A 25,561-nucleotide genomic window follows, 5' to 3' on the forward strand; every position below is an offset into this window, starting at 1 on the left:
CACCGTTTTGAATTGATTTCTTATTTTTTTAAACTAAAATGATCATTAAGCCCCTCGGATACCTTGAAAGCTGAGTATGGAAGGAAACATGAAGATTGAGCTTTCTGAGGGAAACCTTGCAGAAGCATAGGTAGGCTTTTCTCCTAGCACTTGGAGTTCAATATATGCTGGATAATATTTGAAATGAGCATTTCTGTGTGCTACCCTCAAGCAACACATGTAGGGAGCCACAACTGTGGAGCCCTTTTTCTTGGCTGCCATTGAATTGAGGTGCTTGGTCTCTGAGGGTTCACTTCTTAATACTGGTAGTGATTTTCTGATGTTAAAGATCAGTTACCCAATCAAGTGGAAGTAGCCAAACTGTGTGGAAGAAGAGAGTCTGAGAAAATATTTCTTATGTCAACCCTATTCTATGAGGGAGTAGTTAGATAAGAAAGATGTTAAAAAAAAAGAAAATTTTTTTCTGGACCAATGGCCTGAAAGTTCTATAAAATTTAAACTTGTTTTCTTTTAAGCAGCCATCAATCAATCTCACAGAGAATTTGTTTAGCCTACGTAAGGGCACGTGCTGCCTTTGGTGTGGTAGTTCAGCTGAGATGCTCAATGCTGGGACTTCAACCTGAAGCACAGATGCAACTTCTATTATAGCATATTAATTAAGCTCTTATTATAGACATTGGTATTTACAGTGCTCCTTCCTCCAGATCAAAAAACACTCTCTCCTTTCCTACCCACAAAATGAAGCAACAAAAGTGAAAACAAAATGTTCACCACGATGAAAATGCTCGCTAACAGGCTGCGTGCTCACTGCTGACAGCAGCACAGCCAGCTGTGAGGTGGAGCTGAGGACATGTTAGGGAGGATTTCTGCACCTCAGCAGCTAGGGATCAGTGCAGGTGAAGAAACTTTGAGTCAGTGTTTGGAAACTTTGAGTTAATGCTTTGAAAATGGGCGTCATTGTATGCACTCCCAAAAAGGGACCAGGTGAAAGCTTCTGAGAGATTTTGGAGCAAATGGATGTGACGGTGTGATGATTAGGTTTGTGCATTGTGAAGCTTGAAAATGTTTGGGTTTTTTGGGTTTTTTTTGAGAACTAGGTAATCATAAAAATGGAAGATAGGTACTATAGGTCTTATTCCAAATTAGAATATGAGAAAGAATATGTGCTTCAGCAGCAAGTCCAAACTGAATCATCAAATACACTTGTGTTCTCCAGTCACAGTGGCTCCAGGAGGTTCTCTCTATGGATCTCTGTCTAACACTCTGGAGGAAAAAGCTGATTGTTATGTTGCTTACTAAGTGCAGCAAAGACACATGAAAGTTTGGAGTAGTTAACATAGTGAGAGTTTTTTGTTTTTATTGTGCTCTTTGCAGAGGGGTTTTAAATCGGGGAAAATGATCCACTGCAAAATCTTGAGAGTTGAAGTGACATGCAGAATCTTCCTGCTGTCAGCTCAGCCTGTTTGTGCATATGCTGAGTGTGGCATATTTAACTGCAGGTTAGCTCGGGAGCTTGCAAGCTTTGAGGTTTTTTGGGTTTGCTTCATTTTGGTTTGGTTTTTTTTTTTTTTTTACTGTTTGGTAGCAAAATATTAAGATGAAAGTATTAAAATAGCAGAAAGGTTTTACACTTAAAATCTGTCATCCAATCTTTCTACCACTTTACATCACTTTGTGCAATTCCTGTGGGCTAGCTGGTAGTGCGCCAAGTTGAATTTGATTTCTGCTTTGGTTTGAAGCAAGAAAGGATGAAGATTGTGAACTTGAAAGGAAAGGAAATGTGCAAGGATAGAATTTCTAATGTCGGAAATTCTGTATTCAGAGTGGTAATTAAATCACAAAGTGCACTATTGCCAGGAACTCAAGCTTAGAGTAATTTGCAAACCTTGTAGAGAAAAGGGAATGACCACAATTGCTCTTTAGATCTTTTTTTTTTTTTTCTTTCTTGAATAGAAGAGGAAGTGAGGAACACTTATTTCTACAAAGAAGAACCTGATCAGGGGAGGTGGCCAAAAGCAAGACAGTGTCTGTACACTCTAAATAGCACATTCTCTTTCTGTCTGATTTTATGTGTATGCTGTTCTTGGGTTTTTTTGTTATTCTGCTGCTTAAGTTACTTTGGCTATTTCTATCTGAACCAAACTGTAATGTTTTTTCCCCTCTTTCGGTAGCTGCTTCATGACAGAATAAAAACTGGATGCGAGTTGTGATTGATGTGTGCTTTTGCAGCTTGTAGCACTATGAGAAACGCAGGTGCAGCTGATGATGTTTGCTAGAAGTAGATTGAAAAAGCAAGAAAATGAAATTTCACTTCTGCACAGAAAACCTGTTGTAAAACTGTGGGGCAGGAAGCAATTCCGGAAGCAAAAACTCCATTTGTTTCTGCGGGACAAAATGAAGAGGCTTCTTCAAGGCCAGGTGGATGATAATTCAAACCACGCACATCGCTGCCAGCTATCCCCAGTGGAGATTGAAACAGACGTGTTTGTTTGTGGAATAAAGAGGAGCCCTGGGAGCACTGAATTTTCCACAGCTGGAGGGGACTTTCATCAGGATGGAGGACGTGATTCCAAAGGAGTGAGTGAAGTTTGTGTTGGTGAGGTGGAACTGAACTGGGATGGCTATGTGAAAATACCATGTTCGGTTCAACAGAAAAAGAAGGACTCGCAGGGAAGTTCTTCTGATGGTATCACACAGACCTCGTCTGAAATAAAGAGCAGAGTCTCTGAGGGGCAGGACCTTTCTTCCCTGAGCATTACCATGAGCTGGAGGGATGCAGCTGAAAGGCAAGGGTGCTTTCCCCAGGAAAAGCCCGCTGCATACAAGAGCCGTAGAAGGCAATCAAGAGATCGCTCAGCTGATGTGGTTGATTACATTGTTAAAGAGCTCCAGGGAATAAGTCGAATCCAGACGGAGATCGCAGAGCTCCGTCAGCACCTCACCTTGATAAAAGGCTCTGTGGATGAAGTCTCCAGCTGCGTGGATACAGTCTTGAGTGAGATAGAAGGCCTACAAGGAGGTTCCAGTGGCAAAACCCAGGGTACACACGCTCGAGAGCCAAGAAAGGAGGTACAAAAGGAAGAACCAGTACTGTATTTTTATGGCATCCCAGAGAAAGATGGTGAAAACACAGTAGAGCTTATCTGCAGCTTCTTGTCTGAGTATCACTGCTTCAATGGTATTCAGTGCAGTAAGTATATAAAAGATGCTTATAGATCAGATGTGGGTACAGGCAAGCCATTAATACCAAGACCAGCAGTTGTGAAACTTGTCAGTTGTGAACAGAGAGACTTTATTTTACAGAAGTCTATCCTTCTACAGAGCTCAGGGGTCTGGATTGCTACCAGTGAGGAGCAAAAGCGGCAGAATGGCCAGAAAACAGATTCGGTCTCTTTGCAGTCTGGCTTCAAGAAAAATCATCACAACTCGGTGAATCCTGATGGAGGTCAGAGAACTGATGCAGTTGAGCAACTCCAAGTGGACTCATGCCAGGTTAAGTATAAAAGCACGAGTAGGAAAGCACAATACACAGGACAGAGACCTGATTCTGCGCAGAAATCAGCCAAGGAAAGCAACTCGGTATCTGAGACTGGAAAGGAAACACAAATAATAAACTGCGGTGAGCAGCCTTCAGATGACAGTGACATTCACCAGGTCCTTCGTGAACCTCTGCAAAATCCACAGGGGACCAATTTGGCCAAATCAGGTGATGGAAATCACTGCTGCTCATCTGACTCTTCTGGCCGTGCAAACCAGATGTGTGCTTCAAATAATGGTGGTGAACACAGGCTTGACACTGAAAATGTCACTGAAAATTGCTCTTCCCTTCTAGAAAAAGATGAGGGCATAACCACAGAAGAAATTGAAATAGACTGTGATACTTCATGCAAACTAACCAGTGCAGAGAAAGTTGATATTCAAAGAGAAGATGTTTCTAGTGGGGTGACAACCATTAGCTATGATCATACAACAGATGAAATGGCTGATAGTAGTGACAGCTTGAAAGATATGATCCAAATGGACCTGAATGATCAAGATCCAACTGATCAGGTCTTTAGGGATGTCCTGGAAAATTCTCAGTATTTTCTTGACCATTCCCGGGATAACATTGATCTTGTAGACATGAAGTTTTACACTAATAAGCTTGGGAAAGCTATTCACCACTTCAGGTCTGCTCTGCAGGTGGTATTTCATAAACTGGAAACAAGTGATTCTGAAATCCTTTTGGAAAATGATAGTGGCTTACAGATGGATGATGACAACACACTTATGCTGACCAGTTCAGGTATGGGTGGCAGCTCTGACAACTTTGCAGAAACCCCTCCTAGTCAGTCCTCTGAGAGCCAGGCAAACACAAATGTCAACAGCGAAGCATCTGCTCAGGTGCAATTTGCTCCTTCCAGTCTTTCCTCTGTTCCTCATGAGCCTCCTGTTTCCAGTTTGGTGCCATCATCTGACTGTGAAATCCCTACTGGGCAATGCTTACCTCCTGAGGAGCTTGGAGAAGATGTGAACACCCTACCTGAGCCGGCAAAGGAGTGCAGACCCATGAGCCTTGACAAGGTGTGCGCAGAGACCATCTACCTGAACAAGTGCATCAACAATTTCAAAAATGTGCTGAGGGAAAAGAGACAAATGCGTAGGAGACTCTTAAAAGAATTAGCACAGGAAGGAAACTGGATTTCTGCTGAGGAGACAAATTCAGGTAAAATGAAAAAAATGTTTTTAAGGAGATGTCAAAATCTGATATTTGTGCAGCCAGCGGCCAAAACCTCATTATGTGGGTGAACAGTTTATTAGAAGTTGTGAGCAAATAATTACAAAGACAAGTACCTATGCTGTTCAACACTACTGACAAAACTGCCTAAAATTTATTGTGTAACACACTAAAATGCCAGTTAGCAAGCTTCACCTCTCTCTGTTTTTTTTCTTTTTTTTTTTTTTTTCAGGCAGGAAGATTTGCAGTGCTTCTTCAAAATAGCAGGTGTTAAGGTTTTTCATCATAATTCGTGACTTGGTTTCTTGTTAAATATAATAGCTAAGACATGTGATAACAAAGTGTGCATTGGAGCTATAAGTATCCAGTTTTGTGAGTTGAGTGGATCTAGACTTCAAGTGACTCTATCACGAAGTGGGAGTTCTCAGTGTTTAATCACTGCTAGGTGTTACCCTAGTACAGACCTTTAAAAATAAAAACTAAATAAAACCAAAACACACACACAAAATGGTTGAGACTTGTATTTTGGTATTGTTTCCGTAACTTGTCCTTGAGATGAGAAATTGTTCATTTCTGTGGAACTACATGCCTTACTTCCAGCACAGATATTGAAGAGCCAATATGAGGTGATACAGTGGTGGAGCTGTGCTGCTAAATCTATCCCTGAGCATGTGGGAGATAGAGCTGACCAGCATCTTTTGATGGGACATATTTTGATAGGCCTTGATTTGGTAAAACAGAATGTAAACTTGAAAAGTAACTCCATCTGCCCCCTTCCTCTCCAAGCGCTGAGAACACTTCCTTGGTGTCATCTCTGTCCAGATCACTACACAGTTAAGGGAAGAGGCTTTGTTTCAAGAGTGGAAGATATTTGAATTGCAGCTTGAAATCCTCACATCCTTATTGTGAACTTCTGTGTATCAAATACTTGCAATCATGAAAGCTAGTCAGAGTAATCAGAAGGGTCTTTTTCTGACTGAAAGAGTCATCTAACTCCAAGTGCTTTTCCAGTGACTGTGTTTTCACTGTGAACAAACAGTTTGTCAACCTGTATTTGACTTCTGTACCAATGACCTTCTGAGTTATGCTGATCATAAAGCTAGTGAGGGAGACATTGGGATTTGTTGACAGGCTTGGCAGACATGCTTTTTTTTTTTTTTTTTGGTGGTGTTGGCGTGGTGCTCAAATCTGGACATATTTCCTTATTTTAGGACCTGAAGGAATAGCCAGGGGTTTGGATTAGCATATATCACAGTGCAGCAAAAGTATTGAAATAGCCTGTTTCTGGATGTGAGAGGAGGCTGATCATCTCAGCAGTACAGGGCAGTTTGAGCAGTACAGGGATGTTCACAAGGAGGGAAGTAGCCAAAACAGTAAAGGAGGAGAAGGAGGAACAGAGCTGGATTTAGTACCTCAAATCTGGCTCCAGGGTGAATTGGCATTCCTGAGCCTCCCTGGTTCAGTTCTCCTGAACATCATCTAGTGACGTGACAAAGAGTTGGTACTTGTGTGACACTCATGTAAAGGTGGATCTACATATTAGATTTGGCTATTGAAGCTATAAAAATAAGTGTGTGATGAAATTGTGACACAGGAAATGTGCTCTGAGAGATGGGAGGAGTCAAATGAGTCAAGGGTAGTGGAAAACACTGGTTAAAGGATAAGAAAAGGAAGAGACCTTGGGGAAAAAACCCCGGAGAAGATGTCAGGAAGCAAAGTAGTCTAGACCCTGAGAGCTAGGCAGGGAAGCTGTTTGGGAGTTGGAACTAGATGATCTTTAGGTCCCTTCCACAAGCCATTCTGTGATTCTGTGACTCTCTGAAATGGTGTTGTTCTGGCTCTGTGATTCTGTGACTCTGAAATGGCGTTGTCCTGGCATGCATTTTTACAGAAAGAGAAGCTGCAGTTTTATGTCCTGCTTTGATGTACTCAAGTTTGAGCCAAGCTCTTATTTTCTTCCTTTGGAAAAAGCATCATACTTGGAATGCAATAAAATCTTGTTGGTTTGCCTTTTTTCCCAGCTGTAGATGAGTGTTTATGTCTCACTTTAAAAATGTAATTTGTTGTTAATAGGCTTTCCAGTTCCTGAGTAAAGTCCACTGAAAACCCAATTCATGTCTGCTCAAAAGTTCAGTTCAGGGTATTTAAATAAATATGTTTGGCAGCAGCCTGCAGCAGAGGAATGGATGATAACTTTGAAGGTGTTGGTAAATCTACATGTTTTGGTGAATCAGAGATGATGCACTGGCATAAAGGTTTAACTTATTTATAGTTGTACACAGATGCAAATTACCGGAAGAATTTGGAACTTGGCAGATGCATAATTGTTGTGTTTAACTGGAAGTCAAAAGAAAAAAAAATAAAATATCCTCTGAAAATCTATGGAAGCTTTTAAAATTTGAATCTGAGAAAAAAGAAAAAAAAAGTGAAAGTGAAGATGAAGATAGTTTGATTTTTTTTTAATGAAAAGTCCTGAAATAGAGATTTTTGTAGATGTAAGGTGACTGCTCAAAAGTGGAATAGTGAAAGAGTTCTGTGATAGGCGTTTAACCAAGTTAGTGACCACTGATGAAGTGCACATGCTGTACTGAGACACAAGATTTTAGATCTTTGTCTGCAGTTACTCAGAGCTTTGTCAAATTTTGTATTTGGCCTGAAACTGTCCCTAACCACCTTAAATTGATGGGGCTCAGAAATCAAGGATATGTGTGGAATTTAAGCTAAAATGTTTTGTTGTGTTTGTTTGTGGTTTTTTTTTTAATTAAAAAATAAGTCTAATGTAGGATTTATTGCTTTGTGTTTGTATAAAAATAAGTTTGACCTATATTGGAGATGCACTAGTGCCCTGAGGTCTTAAAATTTGGCAGTACTAGTCTGCGTCAAGGAATTTTCTGTGGAAAATCAACCCCAAATGAGCGAAGTGAACATGCTCTTGAAAAATGTGTAGCTTGCATATGCTCACTGGTAGCTTGGTACTGTTGAGCTGTTGCACTGCCAGAGACTCCATCTGTCCTCAGTGATTTCCAGCTGGGGGCTAAAAGCAGGGTTTCCCTGCTCGACATGACTGAGAGCCAAGGCAAACCTGAGAGGGGACACAGGTCCAGGTCTTCTGCATCCTCTGCCCTCTGAGACTCCATGAGAGACATCAGGAAGATCTAATTGTTCAAATACAAAGGAGTTAAAAACCCAGGAATGAGGAATATCTGGCTCTGAAACACACTGAAACAACCGCACGGACCAAGTCAGGAGAGAATTTGGCTTGAGTTGGAAGGGCTTGGGGTAACTGTGCAAAAGGAAGGACAAAACCAGAGGACTTGGAGTGTGTCTGTCTAGGTGAGACGGTTTTCCCTAACAGAACAGGACAGACAGGAAGATTATGTTATATATAAAATATAAAATTACTTCAGAGGAAAATAGTCAGAAGTGTCCATACCTAGCGAAACATATGCCCACCTGAGTCTGGGGTGGACCCCAAATTTCCTCAGCTTCTCCAGGTCTGTGCCGAGCTGACTGTCACAACACAGGACTTCTGCCACACTGGCTGTTGGGTAGAAGACAGCAGCATCCTGCTGCTTGGGATTTCTCCTCTGTGAGCTCCAAAGGAGAAGCCTGCAGGGTGGTCCGGAGGCTTTCTTCCCTAATGAGCACCCATGCAGGCATGTCTTAAGGTGGAAAGTAGGGGTTTTATTTTAGCTACAATCCAGCACTTCATTTGCTAAAGTAATTTGACTTCTCCTTAGCAATTGAATTAAAATAGCTTCTCTATTTTCCTGTCTTAGTGATTGCATGTCTGTAATTATACCCATGTAGACAGTAACTTCAAAAACTATTTTTGCTTTTAAACCAGTTTGAGTGTCTCCTGTTGCCATGAAGATGTTCCTTACCCTCCATCTTTCATATGCAAATGAGTAATATGATTCTTCTGTGCAGGGAGAGAATTATCTGATTGGCGGACTTAAAAAATATCATGTCTGTACCGGAAGTTTTGAGTATGACTCTCATGTAACTTTACTAGCCCTGAAATTACCTATCCATAAACATGAGATTTAGTGTAGGAGGCTTCTGGATTTTTTTTTTCTCAGAGGAAAATTGCCTAGATGTATAAACCCAGAAAATATCTCTCTGCATTACGGTATTTGCAAAAGCAAAATGTGTTCCGTGGGAGCTGCCGGTTTCCTCATACTGGGCAAAATGTACAGGGGGTGAGGAGGGAAGCAGCAGGGATGCTTCAGATGCAGGCAGTGGATGCAGTCTGGGGGAAAGGAGGAATCAATTTTGTTTCTCTCTATAAGTACAGGTTTTCTTTCCTGTATGATAAGCTGTTCCAATTCTGTATTAAGATTATTTAAAATTCTTCAGTTAATAAAACAAGAACTATAACTCGAAAAAGAGCTCTCAAAAGTATATGTGCATGTGCAGGTATGGATGAAATCTGACTGGTTTAACCGAGATTGATTGAAAGAGATTAGTTGACTGGTGTATGTCCCAAGAAGTGCATGGGAAAACTGTTTGCTGCACAAATGTTTTATCAGCTTGTGGCAAAACTTTACCCCAGTTTCTGAAATCATTTTACAGATCTCATGACAGAAATCTGGTCTATTAACTTTTGTTCCTCTTCTTCTTCTCTTTTTCTTTTCTTTGCAGAAGGAGGTAGAGGAGAGCTCCAGGTTGTACATGTTGTCCCTTGTAACCAGCATCTCTTTCTGAAACCCCTGTGTGTGCATGACTCGTCTCCATGTAGCCAATTGCTCCTGCTGAGGCGCTGAGGTTCAGTTTAGCATGTCATGGTTGTCAGAGGCTTTGTTTAACACTGTGTATGAGTTAAGAGTCTGTTCAGTGCGTATTATCTTGGACAAAGAGGAGAACATGAATGCTTGGAGTGATCTCCTCCCTTTGGTGCTCTGTGGGGTGTGTGTGATGTTCACAGGCACCGTGCTAGCAGAGTACAAGTTATCTTGTCCTTTCCAGTCTTCCTTTTTATGAATCTTGTTTAAAGCAAGTATATATTTGTTTTTCTTCAGTTATATTATTTCATTTCATGTCTCTCTGGTTCATACACTTAACATCAATTACAGTCAAAAGTACATCTATGGGCTACAATACTGAGATTAAGCAAGACTGGATGCTGAAAGGTGTTCACTGCAGATCCCAGGTCTTTTTAGGTAGCTACAGGCTTCACTTTGCTTTGAGCAGGGCTCTGTGCCACATGGGAAGAGCAGGATTTTTATACCTACAGTTATTACTTCTCTACTCATGGACTGGTTACCTCTCTGCTTATTACTCTGTGGGCAACAGGTGACTCTTTCCTCCTAATGGGATCTGCAGAATTGTTTTATTGACTGCTGTGTGTTTTGTCAACAGTTATGTTTGTAACTGTACCTCATACAGAGAAATTACTGTCTTTTGGATCCTCAGCTGTTTTATTTTCTTGAATCCGTGCTGCTTGGATTCAGTGCCTGCTGTGCTTCTCCCTCTCCCTTTGATTTATGAGTGAGGCTAAATCGGTTTCCTGGAGTAGGCTGAACGTTCCAGGGCTTTTGGGCCTCCGTGCAGATCTCATCCATTGAGTTTGATTAATTTGCATTTCTGAACTTTATTGGTTCACGTATCAGCAGTTTTGTTTCATTCTTACTGGTAAATATCTGTCCATTAATACTTTTTCAGGAATTTTTCACCTCTGGGATAAGCGGTGTCAAATACTTGTGTTAAATTCCATCTTCCTCTGGCTTCAGTGCAAACCACTGCAACCTCCTTTAAACTGCTCATCTGGCAATTAGAAAAGTGGTACTGGATGATACATCAAGTGGAATGAGTTTCCTTTGGGGCTCTTCAGTCCTCAGTTAAATTGATGCTGTTGCAGAATAGAGAATGAATGTAAAATAATCCCTTGACTTGTTGCAGCTTTGGATTCCATGTAAAATGCAGCATATTTGAGTTCAATGAAGACATTGAACCACAAGACTGACTCATTTAATTCAGAAAATTTAGTTCAGTTTGACTCTGCTAATGCCTCTGAAGAAACGCTCTAATTAGGCATGACCAGAAGTTTAATTTAGACAGTGAAACAGTTGCTCCTTGTTTTAGCCTGATTCAGATTAACCTATATCTAAACTGAGGGTTTTGAGATTTAATAATAAAGCATGGTATTTGAAAGCAAGTTAGGATGATTTTCAAAACAAATAAAAGTCATTATTGTTTTTTTAATCTTTTTAAATAAAGCATCATAAAGCAGCTTTCCATGTTTTACATCTGTTTTTATCTTGAGAGGATAATGTGTTACGCACAGTACTTAAATGTGATGGAAAGTTGCATTGTTAGGAAGTCTTTTATGTGGAGAGAGAGATTTGTATGGAGGGCTAACAGATCTAGGGATATTATTATGTTTTCTTATGGTGCTCCAGACTTGGTGATTTTTTATTTTTAATTTTTTTTATGCCTCTTCATCCATTTTATGGATTTTTGCCTCTACGGGAGTACATAATTGTTCTGGCTATTAAAGCATCATCTTGTGTATGAGAGAATTTGCAAATTTAAAAATTGCAGCTTTGTTAAATAACTTCTCACATTACTTGTAAGCCTAGTTGGTGCTTTTCTTAAGGAAACAAAACTCCTATTAGTTTTGTATTTAGGCTTCACCAAACATTACCTTCCCTATGACTGAATACTGTGCTTTAGATGATCATGTCTGTTACCTTGTTTAATCCAGGGCCTTAAATTTATGCTGCTCTGTCACTGGCATTGTTTCGCTAACTGGTTTTTGGTAGATAAGAAACTTTAATTGCTTGGAGAAGACCTTTCAGCAACTGATTGCAGCATGCTTTACTGTGAGTGAATATGCCGTGGTACTAGGGGTGACAAGCACTTCCCCAGCTGAAGGTATTTGCTGGACAGTAGGTGTAAAAATGTCATCCAGCAGCATCAGAAATAATAATAAAAAAATTCAAATAAAGATATGATGGGCTGTTTTGTTTACATGTTTGCTTCTCCAGCATTTCAGTGCTCCTTCACGTGCTTACTGGAGATTTAAAAAAATAAAATATTTCAGATTCAGACTGATGTGTCTGCTTTCAAGGAAAGATCAAGTGACAGAGATGTGCAGAGAAGATGCATAAGCCAGCAAAACACTTTCTGTGGCATGCAGCATGTGGATGACTGGGTGTTAAATGTGTCTATTTTCCCTTTGCCTCTCCCATTTGCTTTGGGAAGGACAGTGCTAAAAGCTCTCGCAGTTGTTACAGTGTTCTTCTCACCTGCCTGTCGCTTCCGCTGCTTGCCCAGGCTGTGAGTGAGTCAGGCTGCTGCTGTGGGCTGAACTCGAGCAGGTCCATAGCTGTGCAACTCCTAGAGCAGCTGCTGGAGCCCTGCTGTTCCCTGGTCCGAGTGCTGCCTTTGGAGGGTGGGAAACTCCTCCTCTGCAGCAAATCCATCTAATCAGCATTGCCATTTGCCTTCTTTAAATGGAAGGGAATATATGAAGAGTTCCTACCCACACCAGTGGTGCAAACAACAGATTACTTTGTTTAACTGACACTAATGGAGGTGTCTGGATCCTTGAGCGAGCACTTGCAGCTAGTGAAGCTTCTGGTTCTTTGACTGCATATGTCAGTGCAAGAAGAGGCTGCAGAGGACTTCTTGGTGACTGCCAGTACTCTGCCACTGTGATATTGGGCCATTACATCTTATATAAACCTCCTGATTTTCTTCTTTAGAACTCATTAGGTTTGGTGTCTGCTTCTGCTTTTAAAAGGCTGCTACAGAACTGTCATGGTGAGGCACCTTTGAATTTTCATCCTCTGTTTATGATTAGCTGCAGTTCTGCTCCCATTCTCCTGCCTATTGAACAAACACATCTAGAGTAAGCAAGATGTTTTGTTCTCCTTCAAAAGTATTGTATTTACATCCTCAAACTGCTTTTGCCATTTTTCTTTGTGAATTCTTTTCATTTTGATATAGAGTAAAAAGGTTTCCTATGCCTTTGCTAAAGGAGTCTTGCCAGTACAAAGGTATTTATGATTTTAGTTCTGTGGAGACATTTCACTGAACATACTCTGTGGATGGTGTTCTCTGCTTACATTGCCATATCACAGAGGCTTTTGGTCAATGTGATGACTAGGACTCAAGTCCATTGTCACGTATTTTTCTCCACTGAGGAACACCCTGTATGCAGTTAAGTTCACAGCAGGCTTTGGGACTTTGACCTTGCCGTTTGTTCCATGCTTAATCCTCCATTGTTGCAGTCTTTACTGCCATCAGTTCTTTCCACTGGACATATGTGTTCAGTATCAATAATTCCCCCGTGTTTGTCATTTCCAGATTTTATCAGCAGATCCTGCTTACTCCCACTAGCTTCCTTATTGCGTTGTCCATGGCTGGCTCAGTTACAGTTAGTTGTTTATCCACCTTAAAGCTCCTTCCTCCTCCTCAGCTTATCTGGCCTTATTAATGTCACATGGCATTGCATCAAAAGTTTTTTATTGAAATCAAAATTCAGCTTATCATTCATTTTACAGTATAAAGAAAAAATAGTTGGTTTGTGAAACAAAACCAAAATGTTTTCAAAATTGGTGCACCTCTGTTACATTTTTTTCTGTTTTTCACTTACCTCCATGTTAATTCTTTTCTTCATGTTTGCTCAGAAGCCTTTCAAGCTGTTGAAGCCAATAATGATCCTACATTAATCCGCATCACGCACCCTTCCTCCCCACACACACCTTAACTGTGGATACTGCATTGCCTCTTCTGCAGTCTCAAGGCATCAGTCCCTGTTTGATGGATGTCAGGGGCTGATTCTCTTGGCATTTTCTCAGGGAGAGGACTGCCTGGAGCGAATTACCTCTTTACATTGCTTTCAGTAGGTGATAACTCCTGTTTCTCTATGCATCCATCACCTGCCTTGGCCCTGCATCAATATTGTCACTTGCTGGAAGCTCTTTTGTTTTGTGCTGTTGTACCCAGATGACTTTGAATCTTGACCCAAGAGATGCTCTTTCTCTTGTTTTCTTGTTATTTGCGTGACTAAAAGGCTTAGTAAAAGTAATTAAAATACATGAGCAAAAGTATAATTTATCTGGAACTCTTGGCAGTTTTTACTTGGCATGTCTCAAATCTGGGAAACGATGGAGGTTTGTTTCCTAATTGCACTTTCTACCCTCCCTGCATCCATATTCCTGGGTGTTATCTGTAGACTCATGATTGGCTGTAGGAAATGGTTATTGCTCAGCAAGTTAACAGCTTTCCCTGGATCTTTTTTCCTCTGGTCTACAGGCTGCAGTGAATAAGCTGTTTTGTGGTCTTTTAATGTCTCAAATATCACTCACTTTTATTTAGAGTTTCTCAGGTAAAATGATCGAAAACTTGTTTGTTAAACTAATTCCTTTTGCCAGTAAGTGTTGCCACCTTTGTTTGTCATTCTCTGTCATTCATCTCGGCTGAACCATCTGATGTCAAACTCAGTCCGTTATAAAACCTTTGTCCATTTTAATGTTGCTTCCTAGCCACAGCTCTTCCAAGTGTTCGAAAGCAAAGGTAGAGATGTCTTCCCCTGTGTGCTCAGAAGGATGTGGTTGCATTTGCTTCATGAAATCTCTCTTGATCAGGAGTTGGTTTAGATCCCTCCAGAGAAAATACAGGTTTCAGGCTGAGGGGTTTTGGAAGCACAGCTTGGAGCAGTGACACGTAGAGCACAATCTGTCCCTCGGGACCCTGGAGCCTGACGTGTTGCTCCGGTTGTGGGGAAACATGCACTGTGCTGGACTGTGGGTCTAGGCCTGCTCTGCAGGCCTGCCTGCAGAGCAGGCCTAGAAATGCCTGTTCCATTGTAGAAATGTCTGTTCCATTGTTTATACAATGGAGTGTCCATTCCATTATGGATAATGTCATCTTGTTCAGTCTGTTTAAACATAAAATAATAAAAATTAGGTAGTCTTTAAATCTACCTGTCCGTGGAGTTGTTGGACTCACAGATACAAAGTTTGGCCTTATGCTTCTGTTCAAACCGAGACCTCAGATAGAAACTTGTTGTCCTTGGTTACTTCTGCTCTTCTTGGGAGACCTTGTCTGTCACCTGTGAACAGTCTGGAGATGCACAGCTTACCCAAAAGCACAGGACAAAAAAACCAAAAAAAGAACACATCCCTAGAAGAAAGTGCTTTTATGTTTCATAAAATTGGATCTTTTTTCCTGACTTATACTCCTTTACTTTGTTGATTCTCAGGTTGTGAGTCCCATGGCTGGAAGTACTTTTATTTTCCACTGTGTCAAGTTGTAGCCTCCTTATGCTCTTGGCAGATGTAATTATCTGAGTTTGGAGTGTTAGCTATTAGCAGTGTGTCTTAGTCCTGTTTGAAACCAGCATTTCTTTCAGGGAGGGCAGGAGAATGTATGACCTGTAGCTGGAACAAAGAGGTTTTCATTTTCAGGTAACCATTTTCTCCTTATGCAGAACCTTTTGTTTCCTCTAGGTACATTGCAGGTGTTTAAGTACTTATCACATTTAATGTGTCAGCTGAAGATTTTCAAAGAAACAGAATATCGGTCTATAAATACAATCCTGATATGAACGTGAGAACTTCATAAATATGAGTCTTCATACTGGCAGTCTGTGGTGTTTTCCATCAGACTGTGAGATCCCAGTTCACCTGCAGTCATTTGCAAGTACTGGCTCTTGTTTCACACCTGTTAGAAATTAAATACTTTGATATGAATGGCTGGAGCTGCAATGGGGACCTCTCTGCTTAGGGCACTAAAGAGTCTTCACATTTGAGCATGAGCAGAGCTCACAAGTGTTTGTACCAAGGTTCATGTTGGTCTGGTCTGTCATTTGTGCATTTCATACAAGTACTTTTAATTTATAACATCCTCATTATGACCACATTCAGATTGAGTGGTGACTCGTAGTAATAGGAGCTCTCCAATAACTCATGTTGGTTTGGGTTGGAAAAAAACCGAAAAGTTGGTCTTTGAGAATACCTTTTGAATGAGGAGGTGCACTGAACAGGCTCTTCAGGTTCCAGTCCTAGGCGTTCAGTGAAATTGCATAGCCCGTCTGTGTCTGTATGACTTATCCTGCCATCTTGGTCACTGGAGGTGCTTTAATGAGTTTATGTATGCATTTGCCAGCATGCAGTGATGTCCGGTACCCTTTCCTCAGAATACAATCCAAATACTTTTTTCTGGTATTTTCTGGTGGTTTTGGAAACTAATTTCATGTTGCTCTTTTCCCTTCCTCTCTTTAAGGGCCAAGATGTGGCTGATCCATCAAAACCACCCTGGCTCAAAGGAGGGTAAGTAGTGGTTTGAGACCTTATTTCCCTTTATTTATAATTACAGTGAGGTCTGCAGTTCACTATAAGTTAAAACAGCATTTCTAGTGTTTTAAATGAAGTAATTAAGTGGCTAAACCTCACTTAGGGCTAGGCTGCTGCTGTGTTTCAGTCTGCTCTTAAGGAGCTGGAGGTGGCTGTGCTGCTCTTTGAGAACTGTGGTTAAAATCAAGGTTATACTTGCAATGTATAATCTGTAATGTATTGGTGACAGGTGCTTATGGCAGTAGTATTAAATAATTGTTACTGAGCACCTCAGAGTGGTCTGGTTGAAATTCTTTTTCCTAAATCAGTCACTCGTGGCACCAGGAGCTTGAAAGAGTAGCTCTTAAATACTACTGTGTCTTTTGCTCTTAGAAGGAAAAGGTAGGTTTGGGGAAGGGTTCTGTCTTTGCAATGTTTTCTGTGGTCATTATAGTAGTGAAAACTGCATTAACTCTAGAAATCACTGCAATTCGTATTTTTTTAAAGCAGTGATTATCATGCCTGATTTGTACAGATGAGAATGAGGGGCCGTGAATTCTCTCCACAATGGCAGCAAATGAAGCAGACAGATCCTGATTGTAATTTCAGCATGACACTCTGCATAATAGGTGCCAGCATGGTAGCTTCCCTAGAATCCTCCCGGGGAAAAAAAAAAAAAAGACAATGACACGTTTTACAGGCTGCTAGGTTATGTGCCTGGTACACAACAAGGGTGATTCGGTTTGGTGGTGGGGCACTCATTAGGAGCTGACAGTCAGTAGCAGCAGATTTGTCCTGAAATCTCAGCAAGAGGTTGTCTTGCTACACACTTAATTCTGATACTACTGAAGGAAGCTTCCCTAATAAAACGTGAAGTTAAATTAGAGGCTTCATTATACGGCTTTCTGCTTTTGGAGTTATTGTTCTTCAGTGTTGGTATTCCCACAAAGCGTCACCTGCAGATGCCTGGAGCTGCCTAGCAACCCTGTGCTTTCCCAGGACTTGGGTGAGCACACTGGTAGAGAACTGGCAATTTGCTGGAGCAGAAGACAGTGATTTATAGTAACTATAAGCAGCACCTTCTCCCGCTTTAACATGGACACAGTGTACTGAGTTTATTGGTTCGTGCACACAAAATGACTCCCCAGCCTGAAAGATGAATACACCTACAGTCCTGAGATACTCAAAAATGTGTTTTGTCTATTCAAGCCAGTGTTTGCTCTGGTCTGTAATTTTTTCCTTTCTATGGAAGATGTAACAAAACAGTCTGGCTAATTTGCTTTTGACAAAAGTTTGTCATATTCACTGTATTCTCCCTGCAAGGGATTTCTGGAGAAGGTGGTTGTGGGTGGTAAACCTTTTAATTCCACCCTTAGCCACGTTGTGGCTTATTAGCCTCAAAGTATATTTAAGCATTTTTGTTTGTTCTTTCAATATGAAGATTAGAGTAGTGGTGTCCTTTGAAGGAAGTAGTCATCTTCTATCATTGCAAACCACCTTTGCTTGCTTAAATTTTCAAGATTTAATGGAAGCTTCTGTGTGATAAAACTTGTATTAAAAGATGAATACATGCTTTAAGGTACTTTCACTTTTAGAATAATGCAACAGTAGCTCCCTGTCTGTAATCACTGGGTTTGGAGAGATCACTTCAAAAAAAGGCACAACTGGTATTATGAATCAGTCTCTGGGTGTAATATCTCATATCTATATAATTTATTTATTAGTGCATATCTTCTTCTCATGCAGAAATGCTATTCACTCCTCAATAGAGCTCTCCATAATAATACTATAAATAATACAGTCACTGCAGAGGAGAGTTACCCTACTACATATAAAGCTACATATTTGAAGCACTGTCAGTTCCTCTGTCTGTGCAAACACTAATTTTATTAAACAAGGTAGCAATTGTGCTTGAATAAAGGGACTGAGATAGCTGAAAGCACAACACTTTTGAAAATTAAGAGTTGTTGCTATTCATTTATTTATTTGTTTGTTTATGTATATTAACAAGCTAAAAGCATGTCATCTGAGTGCATAACTGTCTGTGTTCTAAGAAACTGTCTGTTCCTTCAGTGACAAGCGCAAGCACCTTTCAAATATGTTTGTCATCCTGGCCTACCACTGGTTCTCTCATACACCTCAATCAAGCAAAAATATTTTTGCAAGAAACCAAGTTGTAACTGGACATGTTTCTTGAGAACAATAATTTGTATAGGCTCACCTTGAACTTATAAAACATGCAATTTTAATGTTTTTTTCTTTCCTGGGAAATGTCAGAGTATCACAGTTTCCTTTCAATTGAATTAGAAAAAAAAAAAACTTTGGAAATCGTGTAGAAAAGAAGTGTGATTTCTCAACTCTGCAATTGACTTCTAGCAGGAGCACTGACTCTGGATTATTACTTGTGATCATTTTGTTGCATCTTTTCAGCTTATAGACTTTCCCTTTCTATTTTGTATATGCTTTCATAATTTAAGTGATTTGACACAAATCTTTGACCCCAACTTATCAATAAGCTGTGTTGTGGCTTAAGTAATGCTGAGATTTGTGGCATTATCTGAGTAGTCTTCCATGACACCTATTTTACCCCAAAAAAGTATCAGAAAGGATTTGTAACATTAGGGCAGCAGACAAAATTCCATATTTAATCCCAGTAAGTCTGACAGTAATATTTCTGGCAATATAAACACTGTGCAGATATCTCTTATTTCTTGATGTAGGTGAGATTTCTCTATCATATGTCAGAAGGGATCATGGCAGTGTAACCTGGGCAAAAAGTTTTTCTTGAATTCTCTATTGGAAACGAGGACAGCCTCTAGTAAAAACACGGTGTTGCCTCGCTGTAAGGATTTCCAGTGTTGGGAAAACTGTTCTCATTCTTGGCCAAATATTTCAGTAGGTTCGTTTAACTGCTGTAAACCTCCACCTTTCTCGTGTCTGAGTTTGCCTCCTTTCCCAGCGACTGCAGGTGGTGTGTCAGGAGCACAGAGGGGCTGTGTTGCCGTGCAAATGTGACTCATCCTGCGTGTGGAGCCAGCACAGTTTGCGCAGTTACACGTGACTGCTCACCTTCCCACCAAGCTTGTTCAGCCAGCAGGAGCTGTCAGCTCAGCCCTGGCCTGGACATGTCACCCTCTCATGCCCCATCGAAAAAGTCAATTGTGTTTTTGCAATTCTGTCTCACATTTCTGTAATAATAGACTGTTTTCCTCTCTGGCACAGCCTTGTGCTGGCCTGTGTCGTGACACCCTCATCTGTCCTCAAGCATGGCCTACTGTTATGTAGGTTTGGTCATCCTGAATTTCTTTTTTTTTTTTCTTGTTTTTTTACTTTTGGCTGTATTTAACGAGTAGGTCCTGCTTTCTGAGGGTTGCCTCTTGTCACTAACCAGCCTCCCAATTTTCATAGCATATGCAAATTTGTAGTGGCAGTTTGATTTCCTATGTGTGGTTTTTATTGCAATAAGAACAGTTTGTCCCATATTCCTTTTTTCCTGTAACTGTGGTGTCCTAAAGCATTTTGGCTGGGTCAGATGTGCCAAATCAGCAAAACAAACAGGTTAAAAGGGCTATCCAGTTTATCATACAAATGCCAAAAGCTGTAAGCCAGTGTGGTATGGGGTGAAAATGAATGAGTAAGAATGGAGAGACAGAGGGTTCCTTACAGTCTCTGTAGTCAAATAAAAGGCCTCAGGAACCATATTCCTAATGTTACCAAGGTGTGAGACCAGCGTGGAGCTGGGAAAGGTGAGAGGGACAGTGAGAGGGGCTTTGCCTGGTGGGCTGAGTGTTCGTTGCATGGAGTCACAGCAGGGAAGTGTGTGCTCTGTTTCCAGCCTTAGCAAAAAGCAGTGTCTAAATTCATTGCAGATGGATGTATTTGCTGGGGGCCTTTAAGCTGAATTAATAGATCTGCTTCAAGTACAGGGTTACATCCATGTTGTGTTACCAGTGAACGGCAGGTTCCAAGTATACTTATCCAATCTGGCATCATCAGGTGGGAAGCAGATTATAGTGTTTTATTTCATCAGGCTCTGACTGTTGCTGGGATAATGGCTCTTTTGCTCCATTGCCACTTCCATCAGCAAATGGCAGCTCTTGGGTGTACAGGTCTGGATGGCTTGAAATGCTGAGCACCACAAATGGTCTCTTTTATAGAAATAAAAATAATCTCCTTTATCCTCAGATGTCAGGTTTTTCCTAATAATTATATGGACCTCAAGGGCCAGGATTAACTATGTTCTCGCCTCGAATCAGAAGATGGGTAGCAGCATCCTGCCCCTGGGCTGATCCTCTTTGACATGCTCCCTCCTAACTACCAACACCAGGCAGGAATGTCTGGATTGTTGTGCGTGAAGAAGATAAACACTTAATCGTTTTTAGCATTAACTTTACACTTTCTTAAGTATAATCTTCTGGCTGATTTTTATTCCTCCAGTAAAACATCCCCCTCTTCACCCTTCTCAACCCTAAATTAATAAATCTTTTTTTTTTTGTCCCCTTCTGAATTTCCAGGCCTGCAGGTGGTCTCTATGGCATTGACAGCATGCCCGATCTACGCAAAAAAAAGCCAATTCCACTTGTCAGTGATCTGGTAAGAGATTTGTTTGTTTCTCTTCTGCCACATAGCCATTAGTGCAACTGGTTTTACTTTTTCAGTGCATGGTAACAGTTTCTGTCACTTCCAAGAAGCTGAAGCTTTCCCATTTTGTTAAACTAATTCTTATGCTAAAAGGTTAGGAGTTGTGCTTGAAAAAATCTCAGTGAGAATGAGCTACAGTTGTGTAGGTAGTTTCATTTGACAGAATGAAGGTATTTTTCATGTTCTTTTTCCTTGTTATTCTACAAAAAATATTTTATTATTTTCAGGCCTGCATTATTTTTAAGCATTTTCCTAAAAATCACATACCTTAGGGAAAGTTATAATGTCCCTGTGAGGTTTGGCGACTCACCAGAGGGTTGAAATTTCAGAGGATAGATAAACAAGCATATGTGCTTGGATTTTAAAAGCCATTTGCAATATTGCCAGTAGGCTTCTGCACTGAGGAAGCACAAGAACCAAGCGAGTAATGAGGACAAGTTTCATATGCTGTATGATATGGTGAAATAAGGCTTCTGCAGGACAAATGGTTTTCTGTTGGCCGTATTCAGTACACGTAGCAATTTCATACTTGAGAGAAATGCTGTAACAGCTGAAAGACCAAAGTTTCCATATCCTGTAATTCATGTGAGAAGATGCATGCAATTTTCTCTGCCAGCTTATGCATGGGAAGCTTAGTATGTGTCTACTAACTGCTTGTATCTTAAATCTCTGCAATAATGGCATTAACTTGTGTTACTTCCCTTGAACGCTTTCATTCTCTCTCTTCACAGGCCATGGTAAGTGAAGCTAAAGACTATCCATTAAGTCTTCACCAAAAAAACCCCCATCAAATTATTTTACCTTATTTCCCTTTCACTTCTTTTCTATTTGAACCTGCAGTATTGCAGTGCATGTGTATCCAGCATTCTGTCCCGCTCCATCACTGAGGGAATGAACTTTTTCAGTCTGTCTTCGAACAGCATAAAGCAGAGCATAAATGGAGGCTTTTGACACAGTTTGATGATTTCAAAGCAAATGCTGCTACCTTTAATTTCCTCCTCTGCCTTCATCTAACCGGAGTGGCTTGCTGCAGAAATCCCGTGTATGCCACTGTGAAGTCCTGCAAAGACACTGTCCTGTGCTGTCCGCAGCTGCAAAACAGCATTAGGGGGGATGTGAAAGGCAGTTCTTTGAGGGGAAAATGTGGTTCATTGTGTTCAGTGATGGCCAATGAATGTGATACACCAGCACATTCAAACCTCTGCCCCCAACCCACTCCCCTTTTTTTATCCTAGTTATTTGTAACTCTTTTACTGCAATATTTTGGGGTTTTGTGTATGTTGTAAAACTGACAAAATAATGTCCTTTTGGATATGAATGAAGTTAGATATAGAAAAGTGAGTCTCCATGGTGACCTTAGGCAATAGAAGAGTTATTATTGCTACCAGAACATAGAAGTGAAGGTGGGAACCCAGATTTAATTGACAGTTCTTACCAGAGAAACACATAAAAATTTACTAGATTGAGACTGGTTTTGGGCAGATGAAAACAAGTTTGAAGACCTTTCAGAATAAACATTTGACTCTTCTGATATGTGAGCTGTCATTTTGAGATATCAACTTGAATGCAGTAGACTGCTGGCTTGATATCTCTGGCATGAGAGAGTCCCCTTGCTCACATCTCTGGGCACGTAGTGCCATTGCATTCCTAAAAATTGGTAGTGAATAACAAACTTTCTTCGTCCTTAGTCACTGGTTCAATCCCGGAAAGCCGGAATTACCTCAGCAATGGCCACTAGAACATCTCTCAAAGATGAAGAGCTGGTAAGTTGGGAGGGTTGTTTGGCTTCTGTTAACATTAAGTAAGCAAATTATGGGGATTTGACTCTCTGGGTTGCAGAGCCAGTTTCACAGATATCTAGAAATATAGATGCAAGGCTTCCTGTATCATTTGTATAATGAAACTAAACATGCAAAAAATAACATTAAATGTATCAATATAATGCCAAAAAATGTAGAACCATAAAATCGCATAACATGCTGAGTTGGAAGGATCATCGAGTCCAACTCCTGACCCCGCACAGGACACCCCAAGAGTCACACCATGTGTCTGAGAGCGTTGTCCAAACACTTCTTGAACTCAGTAATCTCACCATTTTTCCCTGTGCTATCTGCCATGGGGGACAGTGTGTGAAACTTGATTCATGCAAGATATTCCTCATCTGCAAACCTTAATTCTTGTCTTTCAACCTCTTCCACTTTTTTAAATGCCTGGAGAGATGGTTTTGGAAGAGCAAGGATTTCCTCTGATACCTCTTGTATACGTTTGATAAATTTGTCTACCTTTTAGATTTATTGCACCTCTCATGCAATTTTCTTTAAAATTCATGTATTAACCAGCAAAAATAGGCTCAGTCACCTTCCTGGATGTGGGTTTACGTGTGCTCTTGCCTTTCAGAAATCTCATGTCTATAAGAAGACCTTGCAAGCCTTAATTTACCCCATCTCTTGTACAACCCCACACAACTTTGAGGTGTGGACAGCCACAACTCCTACATACTGCTACGAATGTGAGGGGCTGCTGTGGGGTATTGCACGGCAGGGAATGCGCTGTGGGGAATGTGGAGTCAAGTGCCATGAGAAGTGCCAAGACTTGCTCAACGCTGACTGCTTACAGAGTGAGTAGTGACCAGTGGAGTGTGGCTGCCCAGAAGTGCTGCCAGAGCTTTCCTAAATGTACTGGTGATATCTCAGGGATCAGTGAAGCTGCAATTATTAAAGTGATGGTATTTTCTGGAAAGGTGCCCTTGGGCTGAGCCTACCTCCATCGCCCTGTGGACATAGATGCCAGTGATGCAGAAGAACTTTGCAGAATTATACTTGATGTGCTTTAAAAGAAGGTTTAATTCTTGACTCTTTCATCTCTGATTGTTGGGTTTGGCTGACTTTTTGTTTGTTTGTTTTGTTTACTCTCTTTTTGTCAGGTCAGGTGGTGTGTCTGCTAACATATCCTGCATGGAAGAGAGGCAGTGGGCTGGGGGTGTGAGGGTGAATATTCTGACATTTGTTCTGTCCCCCTTGCCCTGGTATCCCAGTCATCATTACTTGTTCCAGCCATCAGCCTCTGCCACTGTTTTAAGCTCTTCAGAGCAGCACTGAGTTCCTGCTTAGGGGATAGAGTCCATGACTAAGCTTGGATTCTCTGTCTAAAGGGCAGATCGGGCAAGTGTTTTGTCTTTTTAACAGTAGGTCTTCCTGGCTCAATTACTTTGAGAACCTGGGCCTGAGTCAGCAGAAGTGGTGGGTCAGATACAGAGGTGGTGTTTGGGTCTATGGGCAGTATTTCATCTTCCTACTAGCATTTCTGTGTATTTTGTTGGGTTTTTTTTATTTCTGTGGTGTAAAAAACTAAGCCATCTCTTCAAGGAGCTTTGTAACTTTGCGGAATAAATGACACCTTACAGAAACAAGGTAGAACTTTAAAAGAAATTCGGTTAAAGAGAAAAAAAAAGAGAGAGAGAGAAAAGTATTCAATTAGACGTCTGCCTTGGTCCCGTTATTTTTGTTTGCTTGTAAAACTGTTCTTAATTTGGTCTCAAATTTATATTCCTGCTTGAGAGCAAAATATCTTGGTCTAAATGGAATATGTGCCATATGTGTTAAATCTTGAGTAGGAAGGTGGGGCTGTTTCTGTTCACTCCTGCTTTTCTTGTCATTGCAACTTGATGGACTAAATCTAAGAAATCGGGAAAGTTTCTAAAGTGTAAACAGACTTATTGCAAATGCCTGTGAGCATTTAGGAGTTATAGGAATATAAAAGTCGAATCTTGTATCTGCCTCAGGTTGTAGTTGTTTGGGAAAGCCAGTGTGGATGATCCAGCAAGGGATACCAGTGGATCATAGATCACTTTTTTTTTCCTTATGGCTTTTCTTAACACCCCAAAAGGATGTTGTTTGTACTTGTATTTTTGATGTGTGCTGAGTCTTAAATTTGTCATAGTTAGGACTAGGGCTGTTTACAATGGCTTATTTGTAAGACACATCTGACAGACACTGGCAGAACTTCTCTGTCCCTCAGTTGCTTAGTGTTTCTGGATTTGTCTTCGAAGGGCTGCAAGGTCAATTTAGAGCATTAGAACTGTTGCATCATTGGCACTTTGGCTTGTTGCGACCTTTTTGTGACCAAGCAAAGAGCTGTGGTGTTGCATTTGGTCCAGGAGAATGTAATCCAGTCATATATTAGTTTTCTAACAGAATCTGTTGCATACCCAGGATTTTGTCATGTTGCAAGGGATTTGTGATATCTCAGTATGGGGAAAATGCTACGGAGAACAGAGGAAAATTAGATTTTCACCAGCAGGGTGAGGAAACAGGCAAAAAGCTTTTGAACAGAGCAGTGATCATAAAGTTGAAAACACTAGGAAACCCCCTGTCCCCCCCTGATTTAAGAAATAGCCAATAAGTGAGAGGAAATATGTTCCTCCAGAGAAAAGCTGTGGCTATCCGTGTTCAAGAAGGGAGACTTCAGGCTGGGATGGGTACTGGAGGGAGTTCAGTGGTAATGAGGAAAATATGAGAATGTCTTTAGAGAGGATGGTATGAATTTGTTAATCTTTCAAAAGAGAGGCTTGGTGGTGTGGGACAGGAGGACAGAAATCATGCTCTTTCAAAAAAGTAAAAATAGGCATATGAGGTCTGTCCTGATAGAATGTTTCTGAGGGGATATTATGGAGCCTATGGCAGAAGTGTAAGACGTGCACGTAGGGCACCTGCTATGATGCTGGCTTGCTCTTACACCTTACAGATGTCTATGGCCTAAAGGCTTTCTGAGCAGTAGATGTTGTTTCATAGCCAGCAGTGTGGATTGGTTTAATCCTTGATGGTGCTTGCAGCATGTCAGGCAAGAGGGACATAAGCAGCGGGGAAAAAGATGGTCTGTTTAGGCTTCCTGTTTACAAAAAAAACCCCAACAAATGGAC

The 25,561-nt window shown here is 40.8% G+C and overlaps 1 protein-coding gene across 11 annotated transcripts in view; it reads left to right on the forward strand.

Annotated features, from left to right (window-relative positions):
- Window positions 1-25,561, forward strand: part of UNC13B (unc-13 homolog B) — a 208,517-nt gene that overhangs the window by 106,004 nt on the left and 76,952 nt on the right. For 4 of the 11 annotated variants that reach the window (XM_027665362.1, XM_027665356.1, XM_027665361.1 and 1 more), the window contains exons 2-8: window positions 2,172-4,705; window positions 9,362-9,384; window positions 15,953-15,999; window positions 20,517-20,595; window positions 21,375-21,380; window positions 22,332-22,406; window positions 23,041-23,260. In XM_027665362.1, coding sequence (XP_027521163.1) covers window positions 2,263-4,705; window positions 9,362-9,384; window positions 15,953-15,999; window positions 20,517-20,595; window positions 21,375-21,380; window positions 22,332-22,406; window positions 23,041-23,260 — 2,893 coding nt within the window. In that variant the 5' untranslated portion in view covers window positions 2,172-2,262. Of the gene's footprint in view, window positions 1-50; window positions 4,706-9,361; window positions 9,385-15,952; window positions 16,000-20,516; window positions 20,596-21,374; window positions 21,381-22,331; window positions 22,407-23,040; window positions 23,261-25,561 lie in introns of all 11 variants that reach the window. The other 7 variants (XM_027665364.1, XM_027665365.1, XM_027665366.1 and 4 more) reach the window with 4 other exon arrangements.

This window comes from Corapipo altera, unplaced genomic scaffold (assembly GCF_003945725.1).
Source record: "Corapipo altera isolate COAL_440 unplaced genomic scaffold, ASM394572v1 61045, whole genome shotgun sequence".
In the NCBI taxonomy this organism is placed as follows: Eukaryota; Metazoa; Chordata; class Aves; order Passeriformes; family Pipridae; genus Corapipo; species Corapipo altera.